This window comes from Arvicanthis niloticus, chromosome 7, assembly GCF_011762505.2.
Source record: "Arvicanthis niloticus isolate mArvNil1 chromosome 7, mArvNil1.pat.X, whole genome shotgun sequence".
Taxonomy (NCBI): domain Eukaryota; kingdom Metazoa; phylum Chordata; class Mammalia; order Rodentia; family Muridae; genus Arvicanthis; species Arvicanthis niloticus.
Window position 1 is genome coordinate 10959051 of NC_047664.1, and position 26408 is coordinate 10985458.

At 42.5% G+C, this 26408-nt stretch overlaps 1 protein-coding gene and 1 pseudogene across 2 annotated transcripts in view; both read left to right on the top strand.

Annotated features, from left to right (window-relative positions):
- Nucleotides 1-26408, top strand: part of Klhl31 (kelch like family member 31) — a 64719-nt gene that overhangs the window by 31371 nt on the left and 6940 nt on the right. The window contains exons 2-4 of one of the 2 annotated variants that reach the window (XM_076937920.1): nucleotides 9660-9954; nucleotides 13855-13973; nucleotides 24905-26109. In XM_076937920.1, coding sequence (XP_076794035.1) covers nucleotides 24938-26109 — 1172 coding nt within the window. In that variant the 5' untranslated portion in view covers nucleotides 9660-9954; nucleotides 13855-13973; nucleotides 24905-24937. Of the gene's footprint in view, nucleotides 1-9659; nucleotides 9955-13557; nucleotides 13974-24904; nucleotides 26110-26408 lie in introns of those variants that run through there. The other variant, XM_034509129.3, reaches the window with a different exon arrangement.
- Nucleotides 11065-12124, top strand: LOC117712899 (large ribosomal subunit protein eL31 pseudogene; annotated as a pseudogene).

Consider the following 26408-nt stretch of genomic DNA (forward strand, 5'->3'; position numbering starts at 1 on the left):
TCTCTAGTGGCTGGATCACATTTGAACTAGCCGCAGTGATTACTGGCGCCAGTGCATGTGCCAAAGGAAGCTTTTTGTTCCCCAAACTTTCCGCCAAAACTAAACCAATACTCAAGGCTTTCTGTGGCTATTCTTCAAAACCTTTCTCTGGTGTCAAGCTGACCTGTTAATAAAGCAAGTAAGTCTTTGTTTCATCTTGTTTTTATACATTCAGATCCTGAATTACCTTCCTAAGTCTACGCCAGGTTTGAGGATTCTGACCCACAGATCAACAATGACATCTTAGGACAATGGCTAGACTCTTACCTGATGACCTTCAAGGGCCAGCCATGCTCTGTGAACACATACATAGAACAGTAACACGCATAGCCCAGGAGAATGAACAGAGAATGCAGAGTGCACGGGTCATCCACACATTTGGCTCTTCAGTGCACATCTCTGCCTGAATCTCTGGGTGCCCAGATTGGCATTCATTTGTGCATCTCTGGAACATGGTTCTGGAAGGAAGAGAAAATGACTTCTGTTCAGAAGCTGGGAAGTGATAATTAAGACCAAACTAAAACTTAAGTTCACTATGGGTTTAGTATAATCCAGACATCAAGCCTAATTCTGGCGGTTTATGTTGGAGAACTAAGCACTGCCTCTGGGCTGAGCTCAACCCTGTGAACCAGCTGTATTTGTCCATAAGAATGTTTAAGAAGTGTGTGGCAATGTTGCCAGCAGGCATGTATTCCTGAGCCTACTGAAGTGCCCCTCCTTTACGTTTTAGAGCAGATACCATACCCTTCCTAGACGTGTGTGTGTGTGTGTGTGTTTGTGTGTGTGTGTGTGTTGCGGACTAATCAAATATATACACAGTGTGTGTGTGTGTGTGTGTGTGTTTATTATTTATTAGTATAGAACATTTCAACAATCCCTGTTCTTTTAAGGGTTCTCATTAGCTTAGGAAGATAATTTAGAATCTGAATGTATAAAAACAAGGCAAAACAGACTTCAAGGGCCTGCTGAAGCCACAAATGTCTTATTAACAGGTCAGCTTGACACCAGAGCCTTTTTTTTTTTTTTTTTTTTTTTTTTTTTTTTTTTTTGAAGAATAGCCACAGAAAACCTTGAGTATTGGCTTAGTTTGGGTGGAAAGTTTTGGGAACAAAAAGCTTCCTTTGGCACATGCACTGGCTGCCAGTAATCACTGCGGCTAGTTCCTCTCAGGGGAAGCTTCCACCTTTCACCATGCATTCCTTCTAACCAGAAAGTCAGCAGTCACAGAGCCTGGCCAGTCCATACTCTTTATAGGAAGGCAACAGACGGAGCCATGAGATCTGCCTTTCTTTGGATCTGCGCCCGTGGTGGCCAGGGGATGCTGGACTGTTTACTTTGCAGCCAAAGCCTCGATTTCCTTCATCCCAGAGTGAAAGGACAGGAAGTACCTGAGCTCAGCATCAGTCAGCTGCCAAGTGTTACATTCTGATTTCTTTTTTTACAATGTGTGTAAAAGAAGGTGGCAGAGATGGGATGGTGCCTACTTCACTCATTCATTAATTTGGTGAGGAATGATTGTGTGCTGGGATACAGATGTGGAAAGACAGGCCACATCCTCTGTGAGAGGCGGCAGACGGTAAACAAATGAGTGTCAGATCAATGCTTTATAGGACGGAGCATGGCAATGCATGGAACACTGCTTGGGTAGAAACCATGGAAATGAGGTAGATGACCTCTCAGCCATGACCTCGGTGGGAGGGGCTCTACCTCCAAAGCTCACCCCAATTTGCTTCTGTTCTCCAATGCAGTCATCAAATTGTCCCACTGTTCTCACGCCCCATGTCACTTACAGCCCCATGACAACCTTACAGCAACAAAGCCCTTTGTTGAAGTGGGTTTCTGTCCAAACAGCAAAAGCTTTGTCAGACTGAAATGTTCTTAGTCACCCTTTGTGTACATTTTAGTTCATTTCCCCTTGAGTGTGGGTGGAGGCTTGAGCTCTCTCGTCCTCAGTGTGTTCCTCACCTCAGCCCTTTGTACAGTTGCAGCCATCCTAGACAGTCACCGACTTTTTATAGCTTGGGTGGCTTGCAGGTACTTCCTCCAATCCCAGACCGCACACTCTCCCAGACTCCCCTACAATTGCTATTATGCCCGAGTGCCCTGTTATCGGGTAAACTCTGTTCCTTGTTGCAATTTATTGTACTTGGAAGACAGAAACAAACACTGCCTCACGCTGTCTCCAAAATTGGAGTTGTTCATAGGATCGGTGGAAAAGTAGATCCCAGCTCCTAACTCCCCTACCTTAGCCTCGTCTTAGTCATTATAAAATGAGAGCCAGGGCCTGGAGAGATGGCTCCATGGTTAAGAGCACGTGCTCCTCTTCCAGAGGACCCGCGTTCAGTTCCAGCACCCATTTCCGGCAGCTCACGGTTGCCTGTAATGACAGACCCAGAGGATTCAGAGCCCTCTTCTGGCCACTGAGGATACCCACATACACATCATATACACTCATATAAACACAAACACATACATTATGATAAATGTTTTTCTTTTTACTTAAAGGGGGGGGCAGGTACAAGGGAAGATAGTCTCCTTGCCCCAAGCTTTGAACAAGAAGAAAGTATTGCTTTTCTTTTCCAGTTTCAATCGATCAATCCAGGCTGAACAGGAAAATTAGGAGTGGTAATGAGGCTGAGAGGAAACAGTAGAGGAATATCCTACACACGTACCTGAGCGTGAGTCCCCACCAGGACTGATCATCTTTTTAATAGCTCTCCCAAGAGAAACTGAGCACTAGGCAAGAGGGTGCCAGGAGTGAGAGACTGCTGCCGGTCCCTGGGAGTCAGATCTCTTACCCAGCACAATCCCTGCTTATTTTTTATTTCTCAATTCAAATGTCAGCTTATCCGGAAGCCTTTGTCCTCCAGATCTCGGGCTCAGAGTAATGGTATCCACTCCATTAGGTGGGGGAAGGCGGGGGTTCTGTGGGACAGACCACTGAAAAGCACCTTGTAGGTATTCACTCTCCTACAGATAGTCAGTGCTCAGTCATCTCAAAATATATACATACTAGAAAATCAAATTAGCATAAATTTGGGGACACTGGGTTTCTCCTAGGAAGAGGGAAGAAGTGACAGGAGAAAGAAAGTTATTAATACTCTATTTAGCCAGTGGTTCAAACCTCCCTGCCAATCCCAGCGGTTTGTGTGGGGAAGGAGTAAGCTGGGTTTGCTGTTAATTTCTTTTCTTTTGTCAAGAAACTAAAATCAGCTTTAACAAGATAGAACAGGTGTAGCTTTTAAATCTTTTCTAAGTGAGGTGCTGAGGATTTCCTTCGTGAAGATTGGAGGCTAAAGCTTCATGTGAGGTCTTCATGCCCAGCTTTCAGGATAACAGTAGTCACAAACCATCTTACTATCTGTGTCGATTTCAAAGAGCAGAAAAGCCTGCTTATTAGCAAGTGCTATTTTTTCAAAAACTCAACCACCCAACCATCCCTTTATCACATGCCCACAGCTTTAGGCAAGTGCCAACTTGTGTTGATGTGTTTATTGGTTTGGGTTTTCTGTTTGTCTCTTTAATATCATGTCACTACTGTCATATTGACACCCCTTTCCTCAAAAGCTAGCCATATTTATCACATGCGTCATTAAAGCGGGTTACATGTTGTTCAGGTTGTTTTGACAGGGAGTCACACCATGTTCAACATTTAAAGATTGCATGTGTACATATGTTGAAGATTTACATGGTTCATGTGGTGGTTTGAATATACTTGGCTCAGGGAGTGGAACTATTTGGAGGTGTGGCCTTGTTGGAGTAAGTGTGTTACTGTAAGCATTGCACTATCTATGACACCTACCAAAGAATTTATTGTTGTTTTAACCAAAAAAAATTTTTCATTATTCATTTTCGAGACAAGATCTCATTATCTAGAACAGGCTGGCCTAGAACTTGCCCATCCTCTTGTCTCAGCCTTCCATGGTGCTGACATTACAGGAGAATTCGTGGTGGGTGGGTGGAGGGGCGGCAGGAATCAGGTAGACTCACCTTGATAGGCCCTGGAGAAGGATGTGCAGGATCTAACTAGATGGAAAGGTTGAAGTTATTTTGAAATTCTTTACTTTATTCACTACAGTTGTTGTCACAAAGCATAATTAACTGATTTTATCCTTTATTACTTATTTGTTTTGGAGAGAGAGAGAGAGAGAGAGAGAGAGAACATGTGTGTGAGCACATATAAGTTTGCCATGGTACACACATGGAGGTCAGAAGAGAACCTGTAGGAGTCAGTTCTTTCCTTCCACCTATGGGAGTGGTGTTCAAACTCTGGTCATTAGGATTGGTGACAGCCACCTTTACCTATAGACCCATCTTACAGGCCCTGGTTTTTATTTTTGGAAGAATAAATGCTTTCAATCTGCAAAATCCTTTTGCTGGAGGCTTATCTGCTTTATAAGGGGCTATGTGCTTCCAGCTGACATAACTTCCGCTACTGCTACCGCCTGCTCTGGGTCTGACCCCCTTCTGCTGTGGGCCTGGCTTGCTAGCATTCTGAATGTCCAATTATAGTTGGGTGTAATGGAGTGCTCTCTCTCCTCACACCACACATAGCTGCTGACCTCACTGCTCACTCAGCCATTCCGTTTTGGGCCTTGGAACGGCTCTCACGGTTCTGGTGACACACAGGTGGCATTGCTGAATCGACCATGACCCACATAATTCAGGTTTCCAAAATGTAATTTCCATGCAGCTCCCATTACACAGATATGAATATGGTTTGTGGGTGGGTGGGTTGATCTGCTTCATTTTAAATATCATTTCTTACTTCCACGGAATGCGTCTTCCTTCTGCCAGCCCTTCACTCAAAGTTTCCTGCCCCCAAGTACATAAACTAGGACAGCCCCAATCCAGTTCACCTGGTTAGTTCCTTCTCAGACGGAGACATGGCAGGGCCAGCCATGAGTCTGAATAAAAACATGGGACACGGATAAATATATATTTAAAAGGCCAGGTAAGGCTTTGTGCACACATATTAAAGCCTGAGACAGCTGAAACTGTCTCCTTCAATAGTCTTATTTTTTAAAATTACCTTTGACCTCTTACTGGGCCTAGAGCTGTACATATCTGTGCTAGGTTTCATTCTTTGAAAGTATGGGGCCAACAAGCTCCTATCTCTGAGCAGGAAATGCCAAGATCCTGGACCACTCCGACCATAACTTTAGGAGCCCTGCAGACTACAGGCTAGCATGTCCCACTGACACTTTGAGTCTCAGCTTCATGGGGTGGTTGTTGGAGTGGCATGTGACCTGCCCTTTTCCATCTCTAAGTTTATTAGTCCGGGCCTTCTCTTTTTTACTTTTGATTAAAATGACGAGGGTTTGCCAATCTTGCCTATGTTTTCGAAGAACCAACTTTTTGTTTGATCAGTTTTATGTACTATTTTTTAGTCTCTATTTCATTAATTTTGCCCCGATCTACATATTATATTTCTTGCTATCTTCTGCCTTGGGGTTTTGGCTGCCTTTGTTCTCCTCAGACCTAACGGTACGTCATCAGGTTATCTGAGACCTTTCCGAGTTTTTAATGGCAGCACTCCAAGCCAAAACTTTCCTCTGAAAACTGCATCTGTTGTATCCAAAAGGCTCTGCTTTCATTTTCACTGGATTCCAGGAACTCTGAAATTTTCTCCCTGATTTTTTTTTCAATGACCCGGATCACTCAAAAGTAGCATATTGTTTAATATCTAAGTATTTGTATCGTTTCTACAGTTTTTCCTGCTACTGATTCCTAATTTTATTACACTGAGGTGATAATATACAAGAGATAATGTGTGTGTGCATGTGCTTGTGTGTGTGCATGTTTCTGCATGTATGTACATGCGTGTGTGTGTGTGTGTGTGTGTGTGTGTGTGTGTGTGTGTGTTAAGACTTGCTCCAGAACCTCAGAGGTGGTTTATTATCGTTGAGCAGGAAATGCCAAGAACCTGGACTATTCTGACCATAATTGTAGGAATAGGTAATGTGGGCTGGCTAGAAAAATATGTATTCTTATTTCTGTTAGATGGAATATTCTGTAGGTATCTATTAGATACATTTGATCTGTGGTGTAGTCTAATTCTGAAGTTTCTTCAGTGATTTGTAGCTAAAAGCATAAGATTGATAGAAAATTTATTAAGACATTCTTCAAAAATTGTCAGAAGACAAATTTACACCATTTTTGTTTGTTTTTGGTTTTTGGTTTTTCGAGACAGGGTTTCTCTGTGTAGCCCTGGCTGTCCTGGAACTCACTCTGTAGACCAGGCTGGCCTCGGACTCAGAACTCCACCTGCCTCTGCCTCCCAAGTGCTGGGATTAAAGGTGTGCACTACCACTGCCTGGCCTAAATTTCCACCATCTTAACCAGACAATAACATATAACTTCGAGCCAAGCGCTCTGCCAGAAAATCATGCTCTCTAGATTTCAGAGAGGCTGAGTCTTCAGTCATGCTACACCAGACGAGAGTCCACCTTTCTTCAGTAGATTTTCTTTCTGTTATTTGATAACTCCAGGCAACTTGCATTTACCGTGTGTTCCTGCAGTCACTAGAGAACCATATTCTGTATTTTGAGGACTATGCCGTACTTTCAGAAGACCCCGTGATACATTACCTCCACATATACAAGCAAAGTTAGAACAAAATAGCACTGCTGCTTTTGAAACGTCCCAGCAGAACATGTGACTGGCAAGCTCCACTTACATCAAGAGCCTCTAAGCACCGCTGAGCACAGCCCAAGCACAGGGGCGCTTCAGACAGTCTTGGGAGGTTGAAGAGTCACAGAGACAGCTACAATTTGCATTAAAGTTTGTGTTTCATTGGGCTTCATGGACTTTCAAAGGCCTTTGATGGACTTTCAAATTACGTATTGTTTGCTTGAAGATTATGTGTTTGAAATAATAAGGCATACCCTTTTCTCTCCCCTTGACCAAGGGAATAATTCAGGTCTATTATCTGAAAATTCTTCTCTTCATTCCCATTCTTTGAGAAGAGTGAGTTGTCCCTAACAGAATTTCTTTCCAGCAGAGATCATGTCTTTCTCTGTGTGTCTGTCTCTTTATTTATATGTGTCTCTGTCTGTTTCTCTGTGTACCTCTGTCTCTCTGTGTGTGTCTCTGTCTCTTTCTCTGTCTCTCTCCAGGTCTCTCTGTGTCTCTCTGTTTCTGTGTCTGTCTGTCTCTTTCTGTGTCTGTATCTTCGTCTCTGTCTATGAAATTAACATTTCATGTTAATTAGGAGAAAGAGTGTTTCTTGTCTCTTGTGTCCCATCTTTAAGCCAGCTGTTCTTCTTGAAAACAAAGAGGTTAATGCTTGTGTATAATGAACATGTCAGATTAGTTCTTTAACCCTTGTTGATACGTCAATAAAATGGGCTTGACCTTTTTAAGTGCCCAGTCATGAGAAATTCTGTGTCAGAATTTCAGGGTGTTTCCTGTGTCCTAAGGAGTATGTATGTCACCCCGGTTCCAAATTACTGCTCACCAGAACTTCAGCCCAAGCCTGGCCATTGCTCTCCCGTCATGCCACTGTGTGGCGCACAGGGTGACTTTTTACTACTTGCTATTCAAAACACGCACCAAGGGAAATGTGCAGTGGATTCTCCTGACACTGCTGTGTTGTAGAGAATACTTCCAGGGCAGAAAGAAAACAGAGATTTGATACCAGACAGAAACAAGGGAGAGAAAGGTGCCCCCCCCCCCAGCTAATGGTTTCTTTTATTCTTGAGTGGAACATCATGGCAACGGGAACATGTGGCAGAAGACAGTTGTTCATATTATAGATAAAAAGCAGAGAGGGAGGGGGAAGGGGCACCAGCTCAGTCCAACCTTCTAAAGTTTCCAGGACCTCTCAAAACAGTGCCACCAGATGGGAAGCAGATGTTTAAAAACATGAGCCTGTGAGGAACATTTCATATAAAAACAAAAGTTTTCTTATTTTCTTACTTTTTGAGATCTCTCCTCTTTCTCTCTCTCTCTCTCTCTCTCTCTCTCTCTCTCTCTCTCTCTCTCTCTGTCTTTCTGTCTGTCTCTATCTACCTCTCTCTTTCTCACTGTGTCTCTCTGTCTTTCTCTGTGTGTCTGTCTCTTTGCCTGCCATTCTCTGTGTGTCTGTCTCTCTATTTATATGTGTCTCTGTCTGTTTCTCTGTGTGCCTCTGTCTCTCTGTCTCTGTGTGTCTCTGTCTCCTTCTCTGTCTCTCTCCAGGTCTCTCCGTGTCTCTTTGTTTCTGTGTCTGTCTGTCTGTCTCTTTTTGTGTCTGTATCTTTGTCTCTGTCTAACTGTGTGTATCTCTCTGTATCTCTGTGTCTATCTATATGTATCTCTCTGGTTCTGGTTCTCTATGTGTCTTTCTGTGTTTCTGTCTCTCTCTCTCTCTCTATCTCTCTATTTCTGTGTGTGTGCCTCTCTGTCTCTTTCAGTGTCTATATCTCTCTGTCTCTGTCTGTGTGTATCTCTCTGTGTCTCTGTCTCTCTGTGCCTGTCTCTCTCTATCTCTGTGTATGTGTCTCTCCTTGTCTCTATCTCTCTCTTCTCCCTCTTCCTCCCCCTCCTCTTCCCCCTCCCCTGCCTCTGTCAGCCTTTGGTTATGTTTCCCAGGACAGTCTCAAACTCTGTCTTCCTACCTCAGCCCTGTTAATAGCTGAGGTTAACAGATGAATGCCACTGGACTCAGATTCCTTGTCTTTCCAGTAAGGCCATTGCTGAGTAGCAAGTGTTCTAAAGCCTTGCTGTTAGCAGCATATGGCCCTTGGACTGACAGTATCACCATTACCTATGAGCCTGTGTATAGTCAGGCTCTCAACTGCCCTCCTCTAGACAGACCTACCTTGTATAAATTCCACACTGTTCTCAAGTAACTCCTGTCTGTGTTACTGTGAGAAGTAGCCTTTACAATTACATACTCTTAGTGTTCTAAGTAAATAGGCAACTTAATAGCCAGGTTTATAGACTGCAGTAGCCAAGTGTACTCTAAGCCTATTATTTGCTGTCCAACTGTTCTTTCAACTATATGTACTTTTTATTATATTTTATTTAATTTCTATTAAATCGAAATTTGTTTGATTTTAAATTATGAGTTTTATTAAATTATAAATGTATAATATCTTAACTCTACATACACTTAAATTTTTAAAGGAGAAACATTACATCTTATTACATCATAATCTTGGCTAATAGTGTTTCGAAACTTTTGGAAAAAATTCTTAGAAAGGTTTCACACACTGGTGGGTAGTGGTACACCACCTTTAACTCCAGTACTTAGGAGGCAGAGGCAGTTGGATCTCTGAGTTTGCGGTCAGCCAGGTCTACAGAGTGAGTTACAGGACAGCCAGGACTACACAGAGAGACCCTGTTTTGAAAAACCAAAGGGAAAAAAAGAAAAGGAGATAGAAAAAGGTTTCACACATAACCTGAAACTTACAAATTTAACATTATCAAAGAAAGAATATTTGTACATTCTTACAAAGGCCACTAGAAAGAAACAATGAACTAAGAAACTGGAAAAGGTGTGTGTGTGTGTGTTCTTGTGTGTGTGTGTGTGTTTGCGTGCGTGTGTGTGTGTGTGTGTGTGTGTGTGTGTGTGTGTGTGTGTAAAACCCTTCTTACACTATAAGGTGACATTAAATACTCCGGTCTATTCACAGAATGGCTCTCTGTGGCTGCTCTGGTGTCTGGCTGTATCCTTCCACATTTGTGCTCAGCTGAGATAAGAATCTTCTGGACGCAGTGACTTGATGCTCTGGAGCTGTTCAGTCCTCTGGATGCTTCATCCTCTCCGCTTTATACCCTGAAGCCTGTAAGAAGAAACTCAGCATCGACCCCGCCCCCAGAATCGCCACTTCCTCCGCTCCCTCTGTTACCACAGCTTCCTGCTCAATACGGTTCCTCCAGGTTCCAAAGTTTCCCTCTCCATTGTGCCGTGGCTAAAAGAGTGTGAAGGTAATTCCCATAGTCATTATATTTTACACTTTTGTCATCTTCTCAGCAGTGGCCGTAATTGCCTCCCTTGTCCCAATTTTGCCTGCCATAGCCAGGTTTCCACCAGTTCTCCTCCTCCTCCTCCTCCTCCTCCTCCATAGCCAGGGCTACCTACAAAGTGCCCCCCCCAGCCCTTCATCATACCCATGGTAGCCACCCCCAGATCCATAGCCACTTCCATATCACACATCCACAATAAATTTGCTTCCTGGTCCTGGTCCAAAATTTCTGCCACCACCATGAGATTCCACCGAACCAAAGTTTCCACTTCTTCTATTTTTGGCTCTTTGGATCTCTGCGTTTTTTGTCTTTCTTTTTTTTTTTTTTTTTTTTCTGCATTGTGACCATTGATGATGTGATATTTTTGTGATTCAGTTCTTTCCCATAGGATCATGGCCTATGCCTCTTTTCTTCCCAGACTGCCTATTGGTAATTTAAAAAGTATTATTTTGATTATATCTTTTTTTTCCATGTTCTTCAGAGTAACATCTAGTGATGTTCTTCAGCATCTTCTTTAGCCCCACAGACAGCTTCTTTGAGGGCATGTGGCTCTGGGTTTTCAAGATTCCTCTATGGGAATGATCTGGCTCGGCACCTCTCCCCTCAATTAAAGAGCCTTGCACCCAAATCAGCGTCAGCTTCAGCTGTGGACGGTGACCGCATTTACGAAACCAAATAGTCTTGATCGCAGGGCCCCTCCTAACCACACAGTCTGTGCACTTTCCCATTGCTCATGGTAGCTTCTCAGACTTTCATCCGTGGTTTCAATTCAGAAGCCACCAACAAAGAGTCTAGGAAACTATTCTTTTTCTCTTTTTCTTCTCCACGGGAATAGTTTCTAGAGTGTCCTCCAACCTTGGCCTCTTTAGCTCGGTTTCCCACAGCCTGAATGAGGTAAGAATTCCGCTTATTGGGCTGGAGAGATGGCTCAGTGGTTAAGAGCACTGACTGCTCTTCCAAAGGTCCTGAGTTCAATTCCCAGCAACCACATGGTGGCTCACAACCATCTGCAATGTGATCCGATGCCCTCTTCTGGTGTGTCTAAAGAAAACTACAGTGTACTCATATACATAAAATAAATAAATAAATCTTTAAAAAAAATTCCGCTTATTAATTCTGCACTGTCCCACCCTGCTCCTGAAAGCACGCAAGATGGGATCAGCAACACACTGGTGCTGCTGCAAGCTGGCCTGTGCGTGGGGGAGGGGGAGAGAGTCTTTCCTGTCTCTGCCTCCCACTTTGCCATAGGAATGCTGGAGTTGATGTGAGCCCTACCATCCTGCCTTTCGTAGGTTCCAGAGATTGAGGTCACACGGGGGTTTTTTACCTGCTTAAACCATCGCATCGCACTGGCCTGATGGTGGGATTTCCGTATATGGAAAACAGGGTTGAATGCTTGAGCCATTTACCAGCATCAAGGCAGTGAGGCTTACTGGAATACAAGGGTGTTGGCATTTAGTCTAGGCTCCGCCCCACAGTTACCTGGCAATAGCTAGTTGTGCCTGACTCACTATAAAAGGGCTGCTTGGCTTTCCAACTTGGGCCCTGAAGAATGGTTCCTGCAAAGAAGGGTGGCGAGAAGAAGAAGGGCCGTTCTGCCGTCAACGAGGCGGTGACCTGAGAATGCACCATCAATGTTCACAAGCGCATCCATGGAGTGGGCTTCACGAAGTGTGCTCTTCGGGCACTCAAAGAAATTCGGAAAGTTTGCCGTGAAGGAAATAGGGACTCCAGATGTGCGCATTGACACCAGGCTCAATAAAGCCGTCTGGGCCAAGGGAATAAGGAATGTTCCATATCGCATCCGAGTTCGTTTGTCCAGAAAACGTCATGAAGATGAGGATTCACCAGACAAGCTCTACACATTGGTAACTTATGTGCCTGTTACCACATTCAAAACTCTACAGACGGTCAATGTGGATGAGAACTAACCTGCTGAATGTCAAATGAAGTTGCAGTGCTGCCTCAAAAGGGGGGGGGGCTGTTTGCCCCTCCTCTCTCTTGCTCTCTTGCTCTTGCTCTGTCCTCTTACTCCTGTCCTCCCTCTCTCCCCATTCCCTTCCTCCCTTTCTCCATGTGCTCATGACTGGCTCCTCCTCCTCCTCCTCCTCCTTCCTCTCTCTCCTCCCTCAACTCCACTCCACATGCCCTAAATAAACTCTATTCTATACTATACTATACTATACTGTCCTGTGACTGGTCCCTCAGGGGAAAGCATGGCCCCGCAGAGGCACTCCCTTCCCCTACTCCTGACTATACATTCACCAAATATATTCCTTCTCTTTATCTTTTTATAACACCTAACAAAAGGTACTTCAAGGTATTCTGGAGATGGAAGTAGGAGGAACTCTTGCGTCTAGGCTTTCAATATTAGCCCAGGCAACATAGTAAGACCTCATCTCAAAACCAAAAGTAGAACGACTTCAATGTGAACCATTAAATAAACTTCGTTAGTTTGTTTCTCCCACATTCTGTGCTAAGGATGCACAAGTGGGATCCAAACATCTAAGATCAGGCCAGGCGTGGTAGCCTATGCCTTTAATTCCAGCACTTAGGCAACTAAGGCTAGAAGCTAAGTCCATGGGTAGCCTGGACTACATAGTCAGCTCCATGTTAGTCCATGAGTATCCTGGGTTACATAGTCAGCTCCATGTTAGTCCATGGGTATCCTGGGCTACATAGTCAGCTCCATGTTAGTCCATGGGTATCCTGGGCTACATAGTCAGCTCCATGTTAGTCCATGGGTATCCTGGGCTACATAGTCAGCTCCATGTTAGCTTTGAGTTACATAGGAAGACCTGGTCTCAGAGAAAGAAAGGAGAAAGAGAAAAAAGGAGAGGGAAATGGAAAGAAGGGGGGAGAAAGGGAGGGAGCCCTTTCTTCATCACACCTGTCTTACTGCTACTCCAGCCTCCACTCTTCTGAGCATCTTAAAATCCTCTCTTCACTGAGATTTCTCTCTTTTGTCCCCAATATCTGGGACTACTCAGGTTTCTGTAGCTCCAGCATTTAAGAATGCAGAAAGGTTTCCTCGGTAGGCCACTACAACATCTGATTGATGCAGGGTAATTAGGAAGCTTCTTTTCGATGATCTGTCTGCCTGTTACTGAAGACGATACCCCACTGACCTTTAGAACAGTCATTTCGTACCCTGGGTGCCTATTAAAAGCCCTCTGTCAATTACAATCACTCATACTGCTTTTCTTGCATGAAGTGTTGCCAGAGTAGATGTCTTCCAGCATGCTTCTGAGCAAATTTATTTATCGTGGACCCTCCTGCCAATCAATGGCTGATGGAGAGCTGGTCACAAGCCTGGCTTTGTTAAACTATGAAATGTCAACTCCATAATGAGGTGAGCAGAATATCTCCTGTCCGGGTAAACACGTCTCCTCCTCTACAGAACAGACTATTTATAACCAGTCTCCTCACAGGACCTGAGGTGACGGCTATTTACCTTCCTAGAAACTAACTTTTGCCTACAATTCTCTTTTTACAACTCTTTTCTAGTCCCTGCTTCCATCAATTGCAACCGAACATCCATTTAGCTAATTTTCTTTCCTCACACCCATTGAGTCCTTGACTAAAAAAACAAACGAACAAAACAACCTGGCCAGGTCAAGAAACCCAACCCTTCTCCACCGAAGAGGGCACCGCCCTCTACCCCAGCATTGCCCTCAAGCTAAAGACCAAAGAGGGACAGGAGAGTTCAGGCTGCTCCAGGCCAGCGCGCAGGCTCAGCCGGTTTGCGCCAGTGAGATGGCAAGGGTTGATTCTAAAAATTACTGCCACTAGGGTTTGTCAGGCGGCTGCTGGTGACTCCTCGCTGGTTTCCCTTCTCCCGCCCTCCCTTTTTCTCCACAGATCACCTCCCCAAAGGAGTCTGCTGTTAAACCTTCCCCATTACCAGCGGGCTCTCACTTCACACCGGGAGAGAGAAGCTGGGACCGCAAACTGTCAACTCGTGCCGACTGGATCCTAGGGTGTGTATGGCTGTGTGGGTGGGAGACAGTGGGGGTGTCTGAATGTTGGTGGCAATAGAGCTATTTTCCTGCAGGGTATCTCCAGCTGGGTGCTACAGGTCATGCCCCTTGATCTGAAGTTGGGAGACAGAAAACTTTGTCCTGGAATTTGAGAAATGCTGTAACCAAGGAAACAGACACAGTAACTGATACGTATGAGTGATACGCTCTAAAAGTAAAGTTATGTGAGCTTTGTATTGGTTGTTTTAAATCTCTATACATTAAATCGTATACGTTTTCCTTCCACTATTTTATAGAGAAGAAAAAGCAAAGCAAATTCTTAGGGCTTGCTCAGGAAGTTTAGAATTCCATCTTTAACTTCATTTGTAACCACTTAAACATGTGGTTTAGTCAACACAACGGATTGGGAGAGACACAGGTTTACCGGTTTTAGCTGAATTCACAATACAAAACTCAAATGAACTCTCTCACTCCCCAAAATATAACTTCTTGACAAAATTGAACTCCTATGCCAGCAAATACCCTACATTTGTTATTTGACAGAAAATAAATATAGAGTTTTTGTTCTAAATGTGCACATATGGTTATCATGGTCTATGTTTCACGTTTTTAAAAAACCATTTTGGTGACGAAATGGCAAAGTGGAATCCCTGTTTCAACGGACTTAACTAAAAATGGGCAGCTTGGGCTGTGTCTGTTTCTATTCTGGGAGGCAGAGCTGATGAGTCCCGACAGATGCAGCCCTTGGAATGCTACAGGGACAGAGGGCAGGCACAGCTGATTCTCACCCTTAGCCAGAAGTCCTGTGCTTGCCAGTGAGTGACACTCCGGCACACCTGCACACTCAGGGTGGTGGGCAGTGAGAAGAATGCTCTCACACAACAAGTGACCAGTATTCTGCAGGCTTTGACTAGAAATCAGGTTGAGAACGGGAGTGATTTTATTTAAAGTCAATCCTTTCACATAGATTTGCCCACTTCCAGGTGAGAGCACAGTCATGTTTCCATTTCTTGGCAACATCAGCCCAGTGGTTCTAAATGTATTTTGAACTGTGGACTTTTTCAGGAACTTAAAAAAAACAAACAAGCAAAAACTTCAATCCACTTTATAGAAAAGTATCATGAAGATATGTGAGTGGTGGGTTCAGAATAGTTGTCAGAGCTCATGGGCTATCTAGAACACAAACCCAGAGCGGAGGAGTTACCAGATAAAAGGGCATCCTCATAAACTACCAATACAAAGCAGCTTTTGGAATAAGTATGCCATTCATACACACACACACACACATGTGCACACACATGCACACACACACACACACACACACACTTGTGCACACACATTCTGGTTTATCTGAAATCCCAAGTATGCATCTTATATTTTATTTGCTGGGTGATAACTCAGAATTAGTTAAGTAGATCCCATGTAAAGAATCTTGTCTTCATTGTACTCATCTCTATCTGAGAAAGAGTTAATCTGGGGATTCAAACAGCTGTTTGAGAGGAAATCATTCCAGACCAGATCCTGGCACCTCTGGCAGAAAACAAATAAGGGGAACATAGCTCCAGTCTGACAAAAGGTTAAATTAAAACCCTAAACTCTGTATTGCATTCAGGCCTTGCAAATGGTTAGAACAGAATTGATTCCAAAATCCAGTTTCAGTTCTGTGATAAGCAAAGGAATTTGAGGCTTTAAGACTCAGTTTCCACAGGCCATAGTTGGGAGAGGGGGAGACTCAAAAACTCAATTTCTAATTCCCTTACAAACATAAAAGGCAAAGATAACATAGAAACACCTTTTTGTTAAAACTTTGCTGGGCCTGATAGCACATGTCCTTAATCCCAGCACTCAGAAGGAGAGACAAGTGGACCTTTGGGATTTTGAAGCCTGACCTATATAGACAGACCCTGGCTCAAAATATAAATTTTTTTCAACAAAACCAAAAACCTTTTTTAAAATCCTTTATCTTGAATACAGAGAATCAAATTTTGTTAACTTTGTGTTTAAAGTCTCAATATCTGTAAATAAATTGAAGCCCAGCTCTTAAGTTAAATGACATTGGCAATATTTATTTTTAAGAAAAAAAAACGTGATAATTTCATGTTCAACTTGATCCCTACAAAGAAGTACTTAGTCATGTAATCAACAAATTAATTCATAAAATTCTCTCTCTGTACTTAGAGTTTTGCCTCGCCCAACCTACTGGAGTTTTGTATCCTTACCACCTTCAACTGAAAAGGAAACCCACAGGATTTATGTGGTTCCTCAAAACCTTTACTTCTCACTCAAAAACACTTTGACAACTGGGGCTGGAAAGAACTATTTTGCAGTCTCCATGTGTTTGATTTGGAGCTTGGGTAGGCGCCAGTGGAGCAGGAAGCCTCCTCCAACCCTCTGCTCCCCATGCAAAGTCTCTTCTTTAACCCTTGTGCAACCCTTGTATGTGTGAGTATGACTTGTGTGATTATAGAAGAAAAAAATTTAACTCTGAATTTTGATTTTTCCATTTGTAAAATATGCATAGTACAAGATTTTTAAGATTTCTGCATCATTTAAACTTAGAAAATAGAATTATATAAAGTAGGTAACCAAGACTCTAACATACAATAAGCCCTATGAATTGGATATATCCTAGGTATATACTATTACTTAGAGAGAAATGGCTGTATCTATTTACATTTAATACATATAGATACATAGTTGGTGATCTATATTTTAGAATTATTAATGTATTTAAATTTGGCAAATACAAAAGATGATGGACAATGTGATTATTTGCATAAGCCTTCTCAGTTGCTAATCGGGTATAGAATATATTATACCATCACCTCACTGTGGAAATTGCCTAGGAGACCAGAGCCGTGCGGGCAGAGAGGAAGGACCTGTGGAATGGTGTGGTACCCATTCTTACCATTCTCGCTGGTTCCACGAAGAGCTCCTCTAGAGGCCTGGGGCACGGCGGAAAGGAGACAGTGGCACCGTTGTCAGTTATTATTAAATGTTATATCTGGAAACCCTCCAAGGAACGAAGGCAGAGCTTGGGTAGGCCCCAGTAGAGCAGGAAGTCTCCTTTAACCCTCTGCACCCCATGCAAGGTCTCTTCTTTAAACCTCGAAGGAAGAGGCAGAAAGGGACTAGCAACGTTCATCCGGTCTCACAAGCTCCGCTGCTGTGGATGGCCTGCTCTTTTCAGCATTTCCCACTAAGGCAGGAACCCTGTGAAAAGCACAAGGCATCAATAGTTCCAAGACCACTCTGAAAAGTTCTTCTTCCCTTTGAGCATAAAGGTGGGAACTCATCAGAGCTGCCATGAGCGAGAAAAACAACTCAGCACATGATTCAGGAAAGTGGGGAAAGAACCTTGAAGCCCCTCTCCAGGGTAGCTTGGTGAGAGGGCGCAGCTCACTCAGAGCTCGGTGATCTGAGTTGAGCAAAGCCTCCTAGGTAAATGGGAAACATAATGAGGCCATCAAGTGCAAGCACACATGGTGGCTGGCCATGAAGCATGAGTTTGGCTTATTGGAGGGAAAGCTGTAAAAACCAGGATAAACCCTCATCCAGATTTCAGCTCATGCACAAGTACAATAAAATAGAATAGAATGCATTTGGAACTTATTCTGAAATAGAAAAGGAATATTCTAGAATATTGTAGGCGAATGAGTAAATTAAAGTGAGCTAAGTTGGTCATATATATATATATCTTCGTTGGAATGTCAGTCAGTAGTATTACTATTCTAGTCTTCTTCAGGGAACCATAGTGTTGAGAGCTCATGGGTGGGTTGCTGTTTTTAACAAAATCTCAATTGTTTCATTTTACTAATGCTGGGTGAAACCCTGGTAGCTCAAAGAGGCAAGCACCCAGCCCACCCTCCTCCTCAGCCAGCATCCCAAAAGGAAAAGGAAGTTCTCCTTCTCCATGTGGTCTCCGAAATCCCTCAAACTAAATGTCCTTCTCTTCTACTTCCTGTGTCTCTCTATCCATCCTCCTGACTTCCTCTCACTCTCTATGGTTTTGTTTTTGGTTTTTTTTTTTTTTTTTTTTTTTCCCTATGTTCATTCACTGTCAACTGGTTGCTGGCTCCACCTAGGGTTGACTTTATTTAATCCTGTTTACAAAAACAGAAAGCTCTTGGATTAACGTGTATGCTAGTGCTGAACCGTGTCACAACTAAAAACAGTTTTCCTTTTCAGTAAATAGCACAACCTCATGGTTCACAGTGTAATCAGATATCCCCTGTCTTGTCTAGAAGACATCCTATCTATAAATAGGCATCCCAAACCTCTGGCTGTTACAGTCTTTCTTTCCCATCTTCCATGATTTTCTCTGAGTCTTAGGTGCAGGAGCTGTGCTTTGATGTATAGGTCAGGGCTGGGCACCCCACGCCCACTGAATCTCTGCATTTTGGCCAGTTGTGAATCACTACAGTAATTTCCAGCTCTTGCAAAAAGAAGCTTCTTTGATGAATGGCAAGAATTATTCTCATTGGTGGGTATAAGGATGGGCATTTAGAAATGCACTGGTGTAGAAACTTGAAAGTAGAAATTTCTCCTCTTGTGTCTGACCTCTCAAGCCAAGGGCCGCTGGCTAGGTTTACAGTACCAGGCATCAGTTCCCTCCAGTTGACTCAGCCTTAAGTACAAGTATACAGCTGTTGGTTACTCTCACAATAAAAGTGTCACTATTTCACCATTTGAGGTATCCTGTTTGTTCATTCATGTTGGTGGCCCATTGACTTTATAACTGGGTAGGGCTACTGATTGCTCTTATACCCTGGCGACTTACATAGCACCTTCTGATACTATGAGAGCCAGTCCTTGGGGTAAGGCTTGCAGGTCAGTTCCAGCTCCATCCCTCCAAGCCCTATATCTATGTTGAAAGTGCACAATGTCCTCAAACATAGGTCCTTACCTTCGAATTCTGGAAGACATCCAAGAGCAGCGATAGCTTATATTGTTTGGGGGATTCTCTTGAACCCCCAACTCTGACCAACAACTCTAGAGGAGGGTTCTCATACTTAGTACTGGAATTTTTGTTAGATCATCCATGGCTCTTAGGGGAACATTAACAACCCAAGTGATGTAGCTTCTTTAAACATGTATCTCTATATAACTTTAGTTAATAGTGTGATTCCCTGTATCTTTTCAAACCTTATTAGTGTTATTTACTCCTCTCTTCTCCCTCTGTATTGTCCTCCTTCCCCAATCCTAGTCAAAGCCTCCAATCATTTTTCCCATCCCCACTTCATAGTGCCTGTATCTCATCATTCCCCACTCCAGAGTTATTCCATCTCTTTCACCTGGTTTCTGTGGTTACTACAGGTTACATATTCACCTGTATTCATTACATTCCTCACTACATTCACTATATACATCTAAATATCTGGGGTTTAAAATGAGAGAACACGCAACTTTCAAAGTTCCTGAGCCTGCTTATTTTACTCAGTATGTTTTCTAGTTCCATTTAGTTGCAAATCTCATGACTTCATTTGTTTTCTTTGCAGTTGAGTAGTATTCCACTGTGTGCATGTACATTTTAACTACCCATTAATCAGCTGAAAGACATTCAGGTTGTTTCCATTTCCCAGCTCTTGTGAATAGACATCAATGAACACATTGAGCAAGTTATCCATGGGCTACGAGGTTGAGTCCTTTGAGCATATAACAAGGAGTGATATCTTAGTTACTTGTCTAGTTCCCTGATAAAAAATATCATATCCAATAAAGATACCTCTGAGGGATCATGGTTCCAGAGAGTCCGTGACCATCACGCTGAGGAGCACGGCAGCAGGCAGGTAGGCAGGCAGACAGGAAGGTAAGAGCAGTAGCTGAGAGCTTACATGTAAGAACACCATCCATAAGGCAGAGGGAGAAGAAGGGAGGAAGAAAGGGGGAGGGAGAGAGAGAAACTGGGAAAGGCATGGGTTTTCAAAACCTCAAAGCTAATTCCCAGCTACACATCTTCTTCAACAAGGCCACACCTCCTACATCTTCCCAAACAGTTCTACCAACTGGGAGCCAAGCATTCAAATATATGACCCTATGGAGGCCATTCTCATTCAAACCACCACAAGTGGAAGATTCAGTTTTAGGCTGTTGACCATGCACCATACTGATTTGCTGAGTGGCTGCGCCAGTTTGCAATCCCACCATCAACGCCATCCGTGAATAACTGTTCCCTGTTCTCCACCTCCTCACCAGAATATGTTGTCATTTATTTTCCTGTGCTGATCCTTGCTGCTTGGGTGAGATGCAATCTTAAGATTGTTTTAATTTGCATTTCCCTAATTGTTAAAGACAATAAACACTTTCTGAGGTATCTCTTGCCCATTTCTATTTATGCTTTTGAGAAATATCTTTTCAGATCTACAGCCCACTTTTAGTTGTCCTTCTGTTTCCTTCACTCTTTGCTTCTGAGTACACACACACACATAATATATATATATAGTATATTGTATGTTATATGTAAATATATAATGTGCATATAGAAATATTGTGTGTATTTCTATATAATTATACATGTATAATTATATATATTCTTTGCTTCTGAGAATATATTTATAAATAATCTGGGTATCAATCCTCTGTCAAATGCATAGCAGGCAGAGATTCTCTCCCATTTAATGGGTTTCCTATTTACTTGATTTTTTTCTTTTCCGTACAAAATATTTTTTATTTTACGAAGTCCCACTTGTCAGCTCTTGGTCTTAATTCCTCTGCAAATGGAATCCAATTCAGAAGACCCTTTCCTGTGCATACATTTTGAATGGCACTGCCTATGCTTCAGCATCTTAGGTCCCACACTGAGGTCTTTGATTTGGAGGTAATTTTATGAAGGGAAATAGATACAGTCTAATTCTGGTCTCCTACACATGGACATCATCTTTGTTGAAAATATTTTCTTTTCTTCAGTGTAAGTTTTCTGCATGTTGTCGAATATCCGATGGCTATACTTGTATATTCATGCTTGGATCTTCTGTTTTGTTCCACTCTTCTCACATCTATCGTTGTACCAGTACCATACTCGTTTATCCTGGTTTTACTTCAATATCTCTGAAGTCTATGTTGAAATTTGGAGTAGTAACCCCCCTGGTGCCTGTTCTTTTTGCTTAGCATTGCTTTGGCCATCAAGAATCTGTTGTGATTACGAATAACTTCAGGATGTGTATTTTTAATCTCTAGGAAGAATGATGTAGGTATTTTGATTGAGATTGCATTGAATCTGCAAACTGCTTTTGGTAGGGTGAACATTGCACAATGGTAGCTCGACCCATCCATGAATGTAAGGTGTCTGTCCTTTTTCTAGTATCTTTCTCAGTCTTCAGAGATTTAAATTTTTCATTGCAGTGGTCTTCCACCTCCTTGGTTAGGCTTACATGGAGATATTTTATCTCTTTGAGGCTACTGTGAAGGGAGTATCCCATGATCACTCTCTCAGTATCTTGCCTTTGGTGTATGAAAGGGCTACTGGGTTTTGTAAGTATATCTTGTACTCTGCCACTTTAATGTTTCTTAACCCTTTCAACCCCAGTATCTCTCTCTGTCTCTCTCTCTCTCTGTGTCTCTCTCTCTGTCTCTCTCTCACACACACACATACACACACACACACACACACACACACTGCTGTGATCCCATTCCAACTGTGACAGTGGCCCTATGCTTCTGCATCATCCATTTTCAGGCTAGTTGACTCAGCAGGTGAGGGCCTTGTTTTCTTTGTGTAGGCAAAGACTTCAAAAGCTCACACTGTGGATAAGTAATAGAATTTGTATCAGCGCCATGCTTTCATCACCATTCGGCTTGAAATGTGATCTAAATTTCCTTGTAATCTCTTCTTTCAGCCATAGGTTATACAGAAGCATGTTATTGAAGTATATTATTTAAATTCCTAAGTTTGGATGTTAAGTAGATGCTGTTGTCCAATACAATGATCATCAGCCACTTCTAACTACTAAGTGCTTAAAATGTGGCTAACCCAAAGAAAGATAAATTAAGGTCTAAAATGTACACCTTTGGATGTTAAACAATCCTTTCACAAGGGTCCCCTAAAACCATCAGAAAACACAGATATTTGTCAGTTACAATTCATTATAATTACCATATTCATTACAATGAACCACTGCTCTAGACAATTTGGCATGCACATAAATTTTCCACAGGCTTTATACATTCATGTTGTATGTAACACTTCACAGAAAAATACAGAAACTAAGATGGGGGTGTAATCTGCTGGCTGTCTGCTCAACTAGGATGTGACTCCCAGCAGCTCAAAACAACAAACAAACAAAACCATTGTGGGAAGTAGATACTGAAGACACAGCTTGATTGATTTCACACCTGCTTAGAAAACATAAAGCTCTGGGTTCAAGTATTACCACATAGAACCAGACATAACGCTGCACACCTGTAACTCCATCATTCAGGAGGTAGAAGCCAGAGGATCAGGGGTTCAAGATCACCCTCACCTACATAGCAAGTCTAAGGTCAGCCTGAAATGCAAGAAACCTTGTCTCAATAGCCAACGACCGACAACAACAGAGAGCATCAAGAAGAAACCCTCCCACCCACTGATTTCTCTTTACACTGAGACCACTCCCTCTGTGCTTTAGCTGTCTGCTGTTGCACCAACACAATCATAAACTTTAGTATTTGAAGTTTTCCTCTTTATTTTGAAAAATCGTATTTAAAAGAGTTTAGTGGGAGAACAGTCTAAGTTTCCCCAGACGATTATCATCCCCAGAGTTCTTGGGAGATTCAAGATCCCACTGGGTCTCCCCTTCCTGAATCTTCTGCAGACTCTCCCCTCATGGTCTTAGTGAATGTGGTTCCCACAAATTCTGTTGCCCAGCTCTTCCAGTCAGAAGTAATTCCTGTTAGGACTATAGCTGTCCTGTGCAGTACCAGCTCCAGCCTGCTCTTGGGCTAAAAGCCATCAAAACATGTTTGCAGCTGCTGACTCCCTGCAAAAGCATCCTTAGCTTTTGCTCCAGTGTCTTCAGTAGATTCTCCTGCTTTTCCCATCCCCACTCTTACTTCTAGCTAACAGTTATAACATTATAAACGAATTGGAAACTTATTAAGGAAAAGGGCACGGCTCATGTAAAAGTGACACAGAGACTAACAGAGTAGAAGAAAACATTTAAAACCATAAATTACATTATCCTTGATTCTAAAGCCCACTAGTCACACGTACGCAGAATCTTCTGCTGAAATTTCCCCCAGAGCCTCAGCATATCAACATGTTTAAAAACAAAAACAAAAACCTTTCAGAAGGCTCCCAGAATGCCCTGGACCCCATCATGATTTAGAACTGAAGAATTATGCAGGTCCCCTCAGGGTGCTTTCTGAGACCCAATTTCAACACGGTGACCTGAATCCTTTCTGGTTAGCAGGGCCTCTGCTTTATCAGTTATTTGTGTTTAAAATCACCTCTACACCTACATGCCACTAAGAAATAAACATCTAATAACAGATAAACAAAATCGTCTTAGTTAGGGTTACTATAGTCACCTTAACTTTCCACTTCATCATCAAAGGACATCAGGGCAGAAATCTAGAGGCAGAAGCTGATGCAGAGGCCATGGAGGATGCTAATTATTGGCTTGAGCCTTGTGGCTTGCTCAGCCTGCTTTCTTATAGAACCCAGGACTAGGAGCCCAGGAGTGGCACCACCCACGATGAGCTGGACCCTCCTCCATCAAGTTTTAAGATTCACTAATTAAGAGAATGTCCTACAGGCCTGTCTACAGCCTGATCTTATGGAGGCATTTTCTCGGTTGAGGTTCTCCTCTCTCTGAAGACTTTAGCCTGTGCAAATTTGACATAAAACTAGCTAGCACAAGGCTACTTAGCCATTTAGTCTAAAAGGAACACAGATTACTCTTCCAAGTCCAGGCTTTTTCTGAAAATCCATTATGTGCACAAATAAAACACTGGCTACCTGGGTTCTTCCAAGGACTCAGACAAGGCCTACATTTCCTCTGTTATAAATGTAGCTTCTGGCTTCCAGTTGGCATTTGTTCCATCTTGTCTTGTGAGCACAAATTACATGTTCACTGTACACCGTCATTCCTAGAAAACTGCTGTCCATCCATGCAGTAGTGGATGGATATTGTATATGATGAACAAAGTATGTTTAAATTTCCTCAAACAAACCCAACAAAGGGGGACATTCACCACATAAGTGCCATGCGTTTTGGAAAGTAACTGCAAAAATCAATGAGAAAGAACATATGTTTGTTAAATATGAATGTAACTATGACAATTTGAGCAAAGTAAGAAAAAACAATGCCCCAAACAGGCAGAGCCTCTGGTCTCTGGCTCCATGCTGCTGTCTTGCTATGTCCTACTGGGCAAGCATAGGGACAAGTGCCATTTGGAGCAGAGAGGGCAGGTCACAAGAACACAGATCCTTTGCATCAAATTCTCTGACAAACCCTATATTATATAACAGTCACTAAATTCTAACTACAAGTATAGTTTCAAATACACTAGGTTTCACCTATCACATTGCTACCAATGTTGCTAAAAGGGTCCTCTTTTCATAATATTTTATAAGTTTGCATGGATTCCTAAACTTTAATATTTTTTAAAGGAACACCTTTCAGGTGGTCACTTTTTGGTTAAGCCTTTCCAATATTTCTATTCCACAGTTGAACCAGAGAACTGCTGGTTGCTGCTGGGCCAGAATTGCTTAGCCAAACACCCTTTGGGAGAGTTCATCTGAAAATACACACATTTCTAGAATCACAGTCAATGTTTGAGGCTTGAAATAATGTCACTGAGATGTGACATTAAGCATCTCGCTTGATGTCTTTAAACATATTTTGAGGATTAACCTACTTTATGCAATTATAAAGCTATTCTTATAAGGTTTCTAGTATGATATTTCAAAGCCCAAAGCACAATTAAAATATATTCATATCCTTCTCTTTCAGTGAGCTGTTGACTGTGACAGCGCTGCAGCTAACATGGCACCCAAAAAGAAGACTATCAAGAAGAACAAAGCAGAGATCAACGAGATGACTATCATCGTAGAAGACGGCCCCCTCAACAAGCTGAATGCTCTAAATGGGCTCCTGGAGGGAGGCAACAGCCTTAGCTGTGTTTCTTCTGAACTAACAGACACTTCTTACGGCCCCAACCTACTGGAAGGTTTAAGTAAAATGCGGCAAGAGAGCTTTCTATGTGATTTAGTCATTGGTACCAAAACCAAGTCCTTTGATGTCCATAAATCAGTGATGGCTTCATGCAGTGAGTACTTTTATAACATCCTTAAAAATGATCCGTCGACGAAAAGGGTAGACCTCAATGATATCGCCCCTTTAGGCCTGGCCACAGTGATCGCATATGCTTACACAGGAAAGCTGACCCTCTCTCTGTACACAATAGGAAGCATCATTTCTGCCGCCGTGTACCTTCAGATCCACACTCTTGTGAAGATGTGCAGTGATTTTCTGATACAAGAGATCAGTGTTGAAAACTGCATGTATGTGGTTAACATTGCCGAGACATATTGCTTGAAGAATGCAAAAGCAACAGCCCAGAAATTTATCCGGGATAACTTCATTGAATTTGCAGAATCAGAGCCATTTATGAAGCTGACGTTTGAACAGATTAATGAGCTTCTCATAGATGATGACTTACAATTGCCTTCTGAGCTAGTAGCATTCCAGATTGCAATGAAATGGTTAGAATTCGACCAAAAGAGAGTGAAGCATGCTGCAGATCTTTTAAGCAACATTCGCTTTGGTACCATCTCTGCACAAGACTTGGTCAATTATGTTCAAACTGTACCGAGGATGATGCAAGACGCCGATTGTCATAAACTGCTTGTGGATGCTATGAACTATCACTTACTGCCTTATCATCAAAACACGCTGCAATCTAGGCGAACAAGAATCAGAGGCGGCTGCCGAGTTCTGATCACTGTCGGGGGACGCCCTGGCCTGACTGAGAAGTCCCTCAGTAGAGATGTTTTATATAGAGACCCTGAAAATGGATGGAACAAGCTTACAGAAATGCCAGCCAAGAGTTTTAATCAGTGTGTGGCTGTGATGGATGGATTCCTTTATGTAGCCGGTGGTGAGGACCAGAACGATGCAAGAAACCAAGCCAAGCACGCAGTCAGCAATTTCTGCAGGTACCCATTGCTTTGCTGGTAATACCAATGAATCAAAATTGCCTTGACCCAGAATAAATAATGCCTGCTATCTTTGTTCATTAGCCAAGTAGTAGTAGCCGTAGTACTGCTTTAGAGATTTTGCACATTTTTGATAAAGTGCATCCAAGACGTATGCACCCTAGATTTCTTTTATTTACTTTTAATTTATTACTTTTTTAATTTTTTAATTTTAATTTATTACTTTTTAATATTTTTTTTCAGTTAGCATGCAAAGAGATGGATTTCATTTCGGCACGTTCATACGCATATGCCATTAC